This window comes from Apis cerana, linkage group LG3, assembly GCF_029169275.1.
Source record: "Apis cerana isolate GH-2021 linkage group LG3, AcerK_1.0, whole genome shotgun sequence".
NCBI classification, from domain to species: Eukaryota; Metazoa; Arthropoda; class Insecta; order Hymenoptera; family Apidae; genus Apis; species Apis cerana.
In genome coordinates this window covers 5,734,707-5,747,075 of record NC_083854.1, presented here as the reverse complement: position 1 = coordinate 5,747,075, position 12,369 = coordinate 5,734,707, and the positions used below count along the sequence as shown (strand labels likewise).

The window sequence follows — 12,369 nt, the reverse complement described above, 5'->3', positions numbered from 1 at the left end:
AGAAAGGAGGAGGATAAAATAAAGGAAATGGAAGGAAGGAGAGGAGGAATCGGTACCGTAAGGCATCTCGAAATCGTTTCACCGGATCAAAATTTCAGGGACCTCGAGTGGCCACGAAACCCCAGAGGAAATTATTTCTCGAAGGCCACTTACCGAGGCGCTCACGAAGAAGTAATCGGACAGAAAATACGGAGCCGCGGACCGATAATGGTTGGTCGTGAACAACGCGGCCCCCGGGCTCCCTATCCTCCTCCTCTCCCTTTCCTCTTTCTCTCTTTCTCTCACTCTTCTCTCCACAGGGTCCAGAAACAACAACGGGCCCCGTACGCAACAGCGGGGATCCTTTATCAATCGTCGTTTTCTCCACTCTCTCTCGTTCGATCACGGCTACTTTTGATCACTTTCTCACGTCGAGGAACCCGGAACGAAAGGGTGGTCGATGATCACAGGGATTAAACCGCGGAATCGAGCATCGAATCGCGTGAAAAATCATAATTAAACGAGAAACGCTTAAACCGCGCTCTCTCTCCGATTCGATGGGATCCAGATTTTCGCTTCAATAATCCGTGGTTACGCGCGAGATCGTGTTGAGGATTTTCAGTGGCGTTTAACCTTGCGATTTTTAATAAAGGGAGGGGGAAAAATTGAGGGATTTTAGTTATTCTGCAAAGGAAATTGGGGAATTTCTATTTTTCTAAGATGAAATATTTCTGTTTCGATTATGCAAGATTGGTAAATTGATTTGTTCTTCTTCTTTTTTTGAATTGAATGAAGAAATTGAAGAAAAATATCTTGCTCCAGATACAATGGAACAACTCTTGTCGTATTATATTCATTATTGTAATATAATTAAACGTGAAAGGGAGTCGATGAAAGGCAATGCAATTTTATTTTCCTTGTCGACAGGATGACTTCGAGCTTCGACAAACTTACAACGTCACCCTGAAGACACCACGCTGAGATACAATATATTAAAATTGACAATGAGAATACAATATCCAAGGATTCAATTAACCGAAACCGAATACGCCTCGTTATTAATTACAATCCCCCTAACTGCGAACAAAAACCGATCGACAGATTTGGAAAAATCATGAGAATTCAATTTGTAGGAACCTTGTCCTTATCTGATCGAAAGTCCTAGCGATCGGAAAGATATCGATGTTTCTGACAATATTCAAATAATATCGATACCAAATACTCAACAGAAGGTATCATACCAACGTTTCGAGCATTTGGCATCACTTTACATTAAATCAAACCAAAAATCTAATTTGAAAACTATATATCATATGAAATCTCAATACCTTTCGTTTCTTTTTTCCTTTCATAAATCGAAACAAAGCTCGATAACAGATATAAATGGAGCAAATGAAATGGATACGACACCACGGCACGGAAACCCCACAAAAATTTCACAAGAATTTCGATACTTGTTTCTTTCTTCCAAAAATCGACGATTCAAAAGCGAGTACAGTATATACGCAACTAGAGTAACCGAAACAGGTACGCCTATACGTGGACCCTCCCCCAATCCGCTCGTATAACCTTTAAGAGGCCTGGAATCGGTGTGGAACACGCGTTTCGCAGGTATTCACGCAATCAGCCTCCACTTCCGCGATAGTCGTAACTCGTAGAAACGATCTCGGGGAGAGGGCCGCCGCGAGAAACGCAGTAAAAGGTCAAATTCCTTCGATTCGAGGCTCTCCTCGTCAAATTACGAGACGAAGAACCGTGCGACCGAGGGGCAAAGAAAGGTTGGATTGCGTATGCATTCGTTATTTGCGGTTATACGGGGGGAGGGGGGACACCGAGGAACGGGAGAGATAGTGGGCGCAAGAGAGAGAGGGGTGAGGTGGACGAGCTGGTGGTTGGACAGAGAGGGAGCGACAGAGAGGCAAAGTGGCGGAGAATAAACCGATACAGAGATACCGCATCCAGGCGAAAGCCGACAAGCCAACAACTCTGGAAAGGGCCCTGCGCCTGTTGGGGTGCCGCGAGAAGACGGCTGGAATGCACCGAGAACAGGTCGCAAGGCTGCCGACATTCCGAAATTTGCAACGGCCTCGGGAACGTGTCCCATTGTACCGTGTACAAAATTGCCCCGGCTTTTGGCCGAAAACGCAGAGGAGGGGAAGAAAAAAAGGAAATACGTCCCCTTCACCGAAACTCATACCTCAAATTCGCGCGAATCTTTCTCTCATTTCCGTTATATTTTATATTATGTATTTGAGATTTTATCTTAACGTTGCGCAAGTATTCTTTCGATTCCTTTTCACATAGATTGAGATTTTCTCCATTTGGCGTGTCTTTCGCGAAAAATTGTAAATTTATTACATGCGGATTATATAATTGAGATGTTCGAAAGAAATTCATAGCCAGATTCGCGCGAATTTCATCAATTTTGCAATAGCAATATTCTTTCCACCATTGAATTTGATATTTTGAATTTGTTGAATTTGTAATTTTGTAAATCTATTTATTAAATTCTAATAATCTTCTGACTAATAATATTAATAATAAATCGACAAGTGATAAATTTATATCGTAGATATTAATCATAAATTTATATTGAATGAAATAAGTGATTTGCGTGATTCATACAAATTACCGTAAGATTTTATTTCTTTTATCATCAAACTCATAACTTCTACGATACAAATTTCTTCAATGATAATAGTTCAATTGTGTAAAAAGGTTGATAGAATTCAATTTCCAGACAAGAAACTATTATAAATTGAAATTATATTACTATGTTACCTTTTGAATTGTAATTGATTGATCACATTGAAGTTTAAGAAAAAAATTTGCCAAGAAATTTAAGAAAATACCGTAAAATAATAAACAAACTCGATTAAATTCTTATTCCCATTTACCCATTATAAAAAGAATAATTTGTTTAAAATAATTTCAGTTTTCTAAACTTCAATGTTCCCAATCAATATACGTTTTACTGTTTTATGCAACGAGATAAACGAAATAAAATTATCCGATAAACACAAAACTTGGTAAATATTTCCCGATAAAAGTATGTAAAGGTAAAATCGATATGAACCGCGTAAAACGCAACGTGCAATTTTCCCGGTGTCATTAGTAGAAACCAGAAACGCCGCTCGTCGTTCATCGTATCGGCTATACGTTTTCTCGTAACCGCAAAAAATATCTATATCTATTCAAAGTCTTCTTTTTCCCTCCCTTCCAATCGATTCCGGCGTAAAAAGTAAGAAGAAATACGAGGCGAGGATAGAAAAACCGGATAATCGTCGATGAATCCAAGAAACTTGAGAGAACCAGACGAGACAAAGACAATAAATGTTGTCTTATCGAACGGACTTTAAACGGAGAACGGTTCCGCGATATTAACATACGCATATATGTTATAACGTTGCGATGCTGGTATTTCAACGGTACCGTACGATCCGTAGCGTAAATTGGTTTTTAACGCTTTTATTTTCCTACCACCCCCACCCATTCCTCTGGGGACCCCGCATTTACGAGGCAATTTTGCTCATCGACGAGCGCCGGACCCTGTTATAAATAAAAACCACGGCAGAAGGAAGAAAACTATACTATAAAGATTCTTGTTCTTCTTCTTTTAACGTCCCCTTGTATCGCGTGTCACGTATTTATGTCTCGTACTTTTTCGGGAATTCGTTTGTAAATTACGATTCAATCGAAACACGAGTTGGTCTTTGGATGATGGAAAATAAGAGAAATCTCAAAGATTTGAAGATATGTTTTATCTTTCTTTATTTAAAAGAAAAAAGTTTAACGACCTGAACATTGATGAAAATGATTTTATGATTATCGACCTTCGGTCTATTTAAAAAGATACGCTTTGAATAGCCTTATCCGATTGATCAAGATTAACCTTGAAAAATCCTCAACGCCTCCGCCAATAGTAATTTCTTCCATCTATCTTCATCAACCTTGAATTCCGTTTATGTTTCATTCTTTTTTTTAATCCAATGTTAAATTAAACATTTTATATGTAATTTTTTATATATTAAAAATAAATTTTTATTAGAAAAGAAATAAGTTTAATATCATATTCTTGTATGCCGATCGTAATAACATAAACGGAATCTAATTGCAAGATACCTAATCGCCTACAAAATCACGTACGAACGAATTGTACAGTTTCACGAGAAACGAACCGCTATATGAACGTGACGAAAACTGAAAAGAGATGTTGCTACGGTGTCTGTTGAAAACCGTTCGTTCCGCGGACTAATCGCGTTCATCGTACACGCTCATCTTACATAATATCAACAGGACTTTCGTCCTTCTGCCTGGTCCGGATCATACCAAAAAATTCGAGAGCGAGCAAGAAAGACAAAATGCCGGCTCGAGATGGACCGAGTACGCACGCGTAAGACTGAGACGAAGATAGATACGCAACGAACGAAAGATAAAGATGAAGAAGAAGAAAGAAGGAGAAAAAGAGAGAGAACATACGAACAAGTGAGAAAGACACACGCAAAGGAGAAAAAGAGAGAAAAAGAGAAAGATAGAGAGTCCATCAAGCAAAACTCACCCTGTTGCATTCCAGAGCCTCCGCACTGTGCTCCTCCTTCTGCTTGAAGCAGCTGCTGCACTTGCTCTTGTTGAATATGTTCGGCGCGAACTTCCTGCACTCGGCGCCGGTGCCACGGACGCCCGCCGTGCCGCCCGACATCGCGACACGTGCGAATTAACCGCGACAACCGGACAGCAGCATCGTTCGTCTCTCACTCCCTTTTTTATTTGTCACTGTCGTACACCGCTGTTCGAGAAGCGAGAACGCATTGATTCTTCTCGATCGATTAATATATCTCGTAAACTTTGATACAATTCCTTATCACCACCAAATAATTTGATTTACACACGATTTCGTTTATAAAAATGTGCTACGAAACGATAATTCAGTCTCCGCGATTATTCTTCGTGTGTCCGTTACGTTAACGGATCGAGTTAACAGGATTTCGTATTCTTGTTTCGTATGAAGATCGACATTTATCGAGCAATCGATCGACAACGATACGTTTCCGGTTATAATCGCAATCGATTTCGTTTGTACCATGTGACCAGGTTCGTGATAAGATCGAAGATCGATTATATATCGAAACGTCGCTCGCTATTCTCTAAAAGCGAAATATTGCGTAGATATTGCGCCAATGTATATAAATACTATATTTATAATGGTCGTAACCGGAAAAAAACTTCGATCCGTTTCTTTGCTTGTTGTTTACATACGTTCTACGAGGAATATACGTGCTCGACTTCGTTTAAATTTCGTAATGTATACAAACGAAGTGCGTCTCGTACTTGTGTGTTTACAATGCCTTTATGTCACGCGGTAACAACACGCGTACCGTTGTCGACATTGACTCAATTCCACGAAACGGTTGTCCAAATGCTACGTAGCAGGTGACTATTCTTCGAACTTGTTGACAATATTTGAATACCGTACGCCCTTCGAAACGAGCACGTGGATTATATGCGATACTTCGAATCACGAATCTATTATTAGACACAATGGCATGCACCTCAGTTAACATGTCACAGCACCGTTTGCCGATTTATCGATTGTCCGATGAATCGAACGTTAATCGTACGTAGATGCGATTATTCGATTCACAAAGAATCACTTCTTTTAATCGCTGAAGATTCGTCTTGGATATATAGAGACGTGGCTGCGATACAATTATTCGACTGCCACAGTTCACGATATACCGATAGTAGCACCACGAGCACCACAATCTTTACGCACGCCTAAATATATCGATTGTCACTGTGATAAACCTATGATACAATTTGAAATATTACACACGCGATTACTTCGGCAACGACCACGACGACAACGATACTTGAGCACACTTACGGCACATCGCGTTGTGCTCTCCATGACAGAACGCTCCCGCGGACGTCCATCTGCGATCTGGCCCGTTTAACTCGGCCTGTATGCCACCGGCAGCGCTCACTCTCGCTCGATCGACCGTAGCACGCCTCTTGTATACTATACTACGCCAGCGCCAAACTAGTTCCTTCTTCTACTGGAATATAGCGCCGGCGTAAGAATTTCAATTAATTTCGCGTTTCTCTTTTATCTACTTTTTTACTATTATGCAATAATAATTACATATCTTCATTATCTAATTTTTTTTTAATGAATTGATTGTTCAACGAACATATATATTATTCTTTCAAAAAAATAATTAATATTTATTCACAATTTATTTAAATTTTATTCAATTTCTGATCTTTCAATAAACATTATAAAATAAATTTGTTAATAAATATTTTTAATAAATATTATAAAAATCAGCAGAATTAAATACTATTAATTAATAAATATTAATTTTTTATACAACATATATTTTATATTAGAGAAAATATATAATATAATATAATATAATATAATATAATATTATATAGTATAATATAACTATAGTACAAAAAAATATAAAAATATTATATATAATATGAAAATATATGATAATATGAATAATAATTCTATTTAATATTATTTTTTAATATAACATAATATTTTTTAATATAATATAATACAACGAATATATCAATTTAAAACAGAAAAAATAAAATTATAACTGATTTAAGATTAATATTTGTTTAGCTTTAAAATATAAAATTATGTAAAAATATATATGAAAAAGATGTATCTGATACAATTAATTACAAAATTTGCATACAAATATAAAATAACAAAAGTAAAAAATATTCTTCTGATTGTATTATATAATAATTACAAATGAGAATAATATAATCTTAATCTTTCTTTCTTTTTAAACGTAATCAAATAATGGGATATTTTTTACATTATGAAAAAACACATTTGAATAAATTCAAGATGCAATCTACGACTTGACTCATGCGAATGCTTAAATTGAATCAGCTGATTTTTATATCCGGTTCGATATTCAAGATTTCTTTTCCGGTTCATCCAGACCAGCGTTCCAGTGTTTGGAAGACTGACTGTAAAGATGGTAGATGAAGCTGGTGACAGGTTCGTAGGCTAAATTATTTTCGGCTTTTTATACGAAATCTAATACTGATGACTAGTATTAATATATATATTCTAATGTAATATAATGATATAATACATATCTTGAAATAAAATTAACCTTATATCCATTCCCTGGAATTCTAAAGATTAATCTTTCATAATCTCTGCTAAATGTCCATGAATGTTTTACTAACCCGTTTTCCATTTTAAGACGAAATTGAAAATAATTTCACATTAAAAATACACTATTTTTAAATATTATATTCATTTTTTTCATAAATTTTTTTTATCTCCTGTCAATTTCATTAAGATTTTTCAATCATTAAAATGTATATTAATTTGACAAATTTAACTACATTTCAATAAATTATTTATATATATAATAGCAAGAATAAAATTGTTGTTTCTGTTACAAACATGTTTGTATTCAAACAAATAGAATGCTGATTAACTCTAATCAACATCTTATATAACACACAAAAGAATTAATTTATGATAAAGATCATATAGCTTAAAAATGTTAATTAGATAAATGATATGTAAACATATATATACATATATATATGTATATATATTAAATTTTTAAATATATTTATTTATTTTTAAATGAATAAACTAATAAATCTTTAAAATAATATATAATATTATTGTAAAATATATTAATAATTTTAAAATTATTATTTTTATAAAATATTATTCTATAATTAAATATGAATTTTTTATATTTTTTATATTTTTTTATAGGGATGATTCCTCTAATGTTGCCATCATCAAAGAAGTATACGATAATGAAAATGCACATGAAACATTTGAATATGAATTAGAAAGAGCATTAGAATCTGAATGCAGTTTAATTGTTATTGAACCATCAAAATTAGGTGATGAAACCTCTAGATGGATAGCAGTAGGAAATTGTCTTCATAAGACTGCAACATTGTGTGGTCTTGCTGCCATAACTACAGGTTTTTAAAATTTATATTTTACTTTTCATATGTATAAATATCATTATTTATTTAAAATATATTGTATGTATATTTTACAGGTTTGATTTGGGGTGATCAGCCCTATATTTGTGGTCCATTAGGTTTTATATCAGTAATATCTTGTGGACTTTATACTGTTTCTTGGCAATTTGATCCTTGTTGCCAATATCAAGTAGAGACTGACACAAGCAAGCTACCACATGTAGAATTGTTAGCTGTTTTAGGACCATCATCTCCAACATTTCTTGTAAGGAAAGATGATACAAGAAGAAGAATTCTACATACAACTATCACATTGGTAGCTCTCAGCATCAGTGCCTGGAGAGTTTATCAAGCATTTAAGTGAAATGTTTTTCTGTCAAGAAAGTAAGAATCTGAGTTGTAAAAAAAGAGTAAGGTAGGCCATACGATACATTGAAATGATCGTAATAAGGCCTAGCATAAAAATCGGTGAATTATAATTTTATGTATATTAGTGGGGATTGTTGAGTCACGCAAACCTATTTTTGTTTAATGTTTATATTTCTTTTATGTTTTGACACTACCTCACAGGTGAATGCTGATTTTACAATAAAAGGAAAATACAAAAAAAAAAAAAAAAAAAATTAAAAAAAGTTTGTTCTAAGAACAGTTTCAATCTAAAACATGTTTCTTATGACTCTACATTGTTACTCTATGATCTCCATCTTGTTAATTATATCACAGTTAATACTAATGCAAAAAAGACATGGTCATTTTCACACATCACCTAAGTGATACAAATACTGACATAAGTGTTCTTAGATTTATGCAAAATTACTACCATACACCTGGAAAGTTGGATTTAGAGAGAACTATATATTTTTAGATTGTAAATAAAGTAGATAGAATACACTGCATATGATGTATTAAAGAGAATGTTGCCTAGATTTTCTCACCCAGTGATGTAGCCCATTATAAGAAACATACTAATAATTATAAATAACATTTGCAAGAATATGTATCACTTTAATTTGTTTGGCAAAAATCTTAATCAGCATAATACACAGAACTTTCGTTGATTATATAAGATTCTTATCATGCTATATATAGACAAATGAGATATCAAAAATAAACGTCATAAACATTCCTCTAAATAAATGATAATAACAAATATTGCATAATATAATGTGAGAAAATTTTAAAGAAATTTTAAGTAAAATAGTATATTAAGAAATTCTTGCAATTACTTGTACATATAAATAAAATATAGTAACATCTACAATTATTATTACAATTATATAACAGATATAATATACAACTTGTTATTTACGTCACACATAAGAAAATTTATTACCTTAAAAATAAATATTGTATATTTTTTTTTAATATAAAAAATTAAAATTTATTTCAATTTGCATGTTTTCTAATATTTGTCTTTTAAGTTTATTATAGATCTCGTATACAATAAAAATAATATCGCGCGCACATATAATATATAACAATTTAAAATATTTTATGTGGAAATAAAAAATTTATTTTTGCAAGTTTTTCGTTAATAAATTTAAAAAAAATTTATCAATTATTCAAGTAAAATTATATGTATATCATTTATATTTTATGCATAATATAAACAAACACTCAATTATATTCAGATAAAATAGTGTGTGTTTTGTAATATTTTTTTTTAATTACATTAACGTCAATTAGTCTTTATAATAGTAATATAAAAAATTAAATTAAAAAATTTACAGGATATATTACTGACAAATAAAAGCTTGAATAAGTGTTGATAATCCTGCCATGACAGCAATGTTTGTATCAATCACTGTACATTATATATCATATTTTAAATGTCTCAATTATTAGCCAAATATTTCTTATACAACTGATTATACAGTTGTACATATACAAAAGGATATGCAATAAAATATATATTATATGGATAATAATTTGATGGATGGTATGTTAAGTAAATTCACTATTCTGTGTCATTTACAACTTAAAAAGTCTCTATTTCTCTACATTTATCAAGCATTTATTTTTCTACTCAAAATTTATGCTAATATTTTTATTTTAAAACTTTTATTATATTTATAAAATTCAATAATTGACTTTTTAGGTTTTACATGACACTTAACACATAATGTGCTTGTCTCAATTCCATTAAAACTTATGTAGTATTAAAATGTATATAATGTAAACATATTCCACTATTGAGTGGCATAATAATAAAATATAATTTGGATATAATTTTGTTCAATAGATTTTATAAAATTATTTTCCTTTCATAAATAGCATTTAATATAAAATAGAATTTATTCTAATTCATATTTCGTTTTAATTACAATGAAATAATAACAAGAAATATTATAAATACAAAGATAAAAACAAACTACTTTGTATAAAAAAGAAGTAATAAATAATTAAATTACAGTTTACTCTATTTATAATAATCATATATCAAATATTATCATTCTTTCTTCTTTGTTTTTTTAGCTCGTTTCTGCATTATCCAAAAATATAATGATGGACATAATGTACGTAAATACATTGCAGCTTTTGGAATGAATGGTGTTATTAAAATATCTTTTTCTTCTTTTAATACTGCTTTTAAAATACGGTCTGCTACATATTCTGGATAATATCCTTCTTGTATTGTTTTATCCATTACTGTAACAATATTGATTATTATTGTAATATTGATAATTTTTCTAATAAGATTTAATAATAAGATAAGTTTCTTAATTACAAACCTCCATAAATTTGTCCACTTTCTGTTAATGCATTCAAAGAAAGAGAAGTTTTTATATAACCAGGACTAACAATTGTAATTTTTACATTCTGATCATGTAATTCTGCTCTACAGCAATCACACCAAGCTTGTAATGCATATTTAGAAGCTGCATATGCAGATCTGTTAGAATTATACAAATTAAAATAAAGAAAAATAAGTTTTAAATATAAATATAAAATATTCCAACCTGTATGGAATTGAAATCTTGCCTTGTATACTACTAATACATACTATATGACCTGACTGTTGTTTTATCATATATGGAAGAATAACTATAAGATTATATATTTTTTAATGTAAGTTAAATAAGTTTCATATATTAATATTAAATGATTACCTTTTGCTAAAGCAATTTGAGCAAAATAATTTGTAAGCATTACTTTTATATCTACATCCATATTAGTATTAATAATTTCACCTCTATAAGAAATACCAGCATTATTAATTAAAATATCAATTCTTCCATGAATATCTATTATTTTTGTAATTTCAGTTTGTAAACTATTTATATTAGTTATATCTACTGGTAAAACTACTGGAGGATAAGTTGGTACTGTCTAATAAAAAATAAAAATAAAGTTAAATGATCAATAACAAATTTAAAGGAATGTTTTTGTAAAAAAAATATAAACATACAACATGGGTATTCATTAAAATATTTTTCACTCTATCCAATTCTTCTTTTCTTCTAGAAATCAAAATAATTTTACAACCACAAGCATAAAAAACATGTGCTAAGGCTTCTCCTAATCCAGAACTGGCTCCAGTTATTATTACAACCTAAAATTTAAATTAAAATAATATTATCAAATTTAAAATATGAATTTATATCATATGATATTTTTATAATTTACCTTTCCATTGAGTGTTTTTTTTCTTCTTTTTTGTTGCATTATATCAAGGAAATGATATATCAACCATGGAATAGTAATTGGAAATCCAAATAATTTAAATAACCACCATATAAAATGCCAACTTTTTAAAGATTCTTCCGTCATATTTTCAAATATTTTTACGTAATTAACTTTATTAAATATAACTAAGACGATACAACTATACGAAATTAAAGTAATAATATATTACATCAGAAATGTATGTATATTATATGTACACATCATAATTAAAATTTAACCTTTAATCTTTAAATCATTCAAACAAATACATATTAAGCATAATTAACATGATATTAAGAATTTATCCATATTATATCATAGATAAAATATAATATAGATTTAATATTTAATTCACTTTTTGGGTTAAAATAATTGCAAAATCTATTTAGATATTATCGATGAAATACCCTCATTCATAAAATTATGAAGCTTTAAACAAATTTTTAGTTTAAATTTTGAATAATTGTAATTCCAATAATCTAGGAATTATTTTAAGAATCTTGAAATTAATAAAGGAATAAATAAAAGAAAAGTTATATTTATTATATTTATAATTTTATAGATAATGATTTATTTAACTAATTGTTAAATCAAAAATGAAAAATGTAATTGATATTGATCTTAATAAATTGCAGAAAACATAAAAGATTTTTTTGAGATTGATATTTCAGAATAAGAGACATGAAATTTCATAAGATGTTATATCTATTACATATTTTATCTATGGTTATA

The 12,369-nt window shown here is 30.7% G+C and overlaps 3 protein-coding genes across 10 annotated transcripts in view; 1 reads left to right on the top strand and 2 right to left on the bottom strand.

Moving 5' to 3' along the window:
- Nucleotides 1–5,962, bottom strand: part of LOC107997278 (protein outspread) — a 181,543-nt gene extending 175,581 nt beyond the window's left edge. For all 7 annotated transcript variants that reach the window (XM_017055755.3, XM_062072483.1, XM_017055752.3 and 4 more), the window contains exon 1: nt 4,538–5,962. In XM_017055755.3, coding sequence (XP_016911244.2) covers nt 4,538–4,678 — 141 coding nt within the window. In that variant the 5' untranslated portion in view covers nt 4,679–5,962. The remainder of the gene's footprint in view (nt 1–4,537) is intronic.
- Nucleotides 5,963–6,855: 893 nt separating this feature from the next.
- On the top strand, nt 6,856–10,200 carry LOC107997281 (transmembrane protein 11, mitochondrial). The gene is made up of 3 exons (XM_017055760.3): nt 6,856–7,006; nt 7,751–7,968; nt 8,049–10,200. The coding sequence occupies exons 1-3, from the start codon at nt 6,984–6,986 to the stop codon at nt 8,333–8,335; spliced, it is 528 nt and encodes a 175-aa protein (XP_016911249.1). The 5' UTR covers nt 6,856–6,983; the 3' UTR covers nt 8,336–10,200.
- Nucleotides 10,201–10,242: 42 nt separating this feature from the next.
- Nucleotides 10,243–11,955, bottom strand: LOC107997279 (dehydrogenase/reductase SDR family protein 7-like). 2 transcript variants are annotated; one of them, XM_062072480.1, is made up of 7 exons: nt 11,877–11,955; nt 11,599–11,797; nt 11,381–11,524; nt 11,082–11,301; nt 10,932–11,016; nt 10,704–10,864; nt 10,243–10,620 (listed from the first exon to the last, which is right to left on the bottom strand). In XM_062072480.1, the coding sequence occupies exons 2-7, from the start codon at nt 11,740–11,742 to the stop codon at nt 10,421–10,423; spliced, it is 954 nt and encodes a 317-aa protein (XP_061928464.1). In that variant the 5' UTR covers nt 11,743–11,797; nt 11,877–11,955; the 3' UTR covers nt 10,243–10,420. The 2 variants fall into 2 exon arrangements, with proteins under 2 accessions (XP_061928464.1, XP_061928463.1); XM_062072479.1 differs by having other exon boundaries at nt 11,599–11,951.
- Nucleotides 11,956–12,369: the final 414 nt, after the last annotated feature.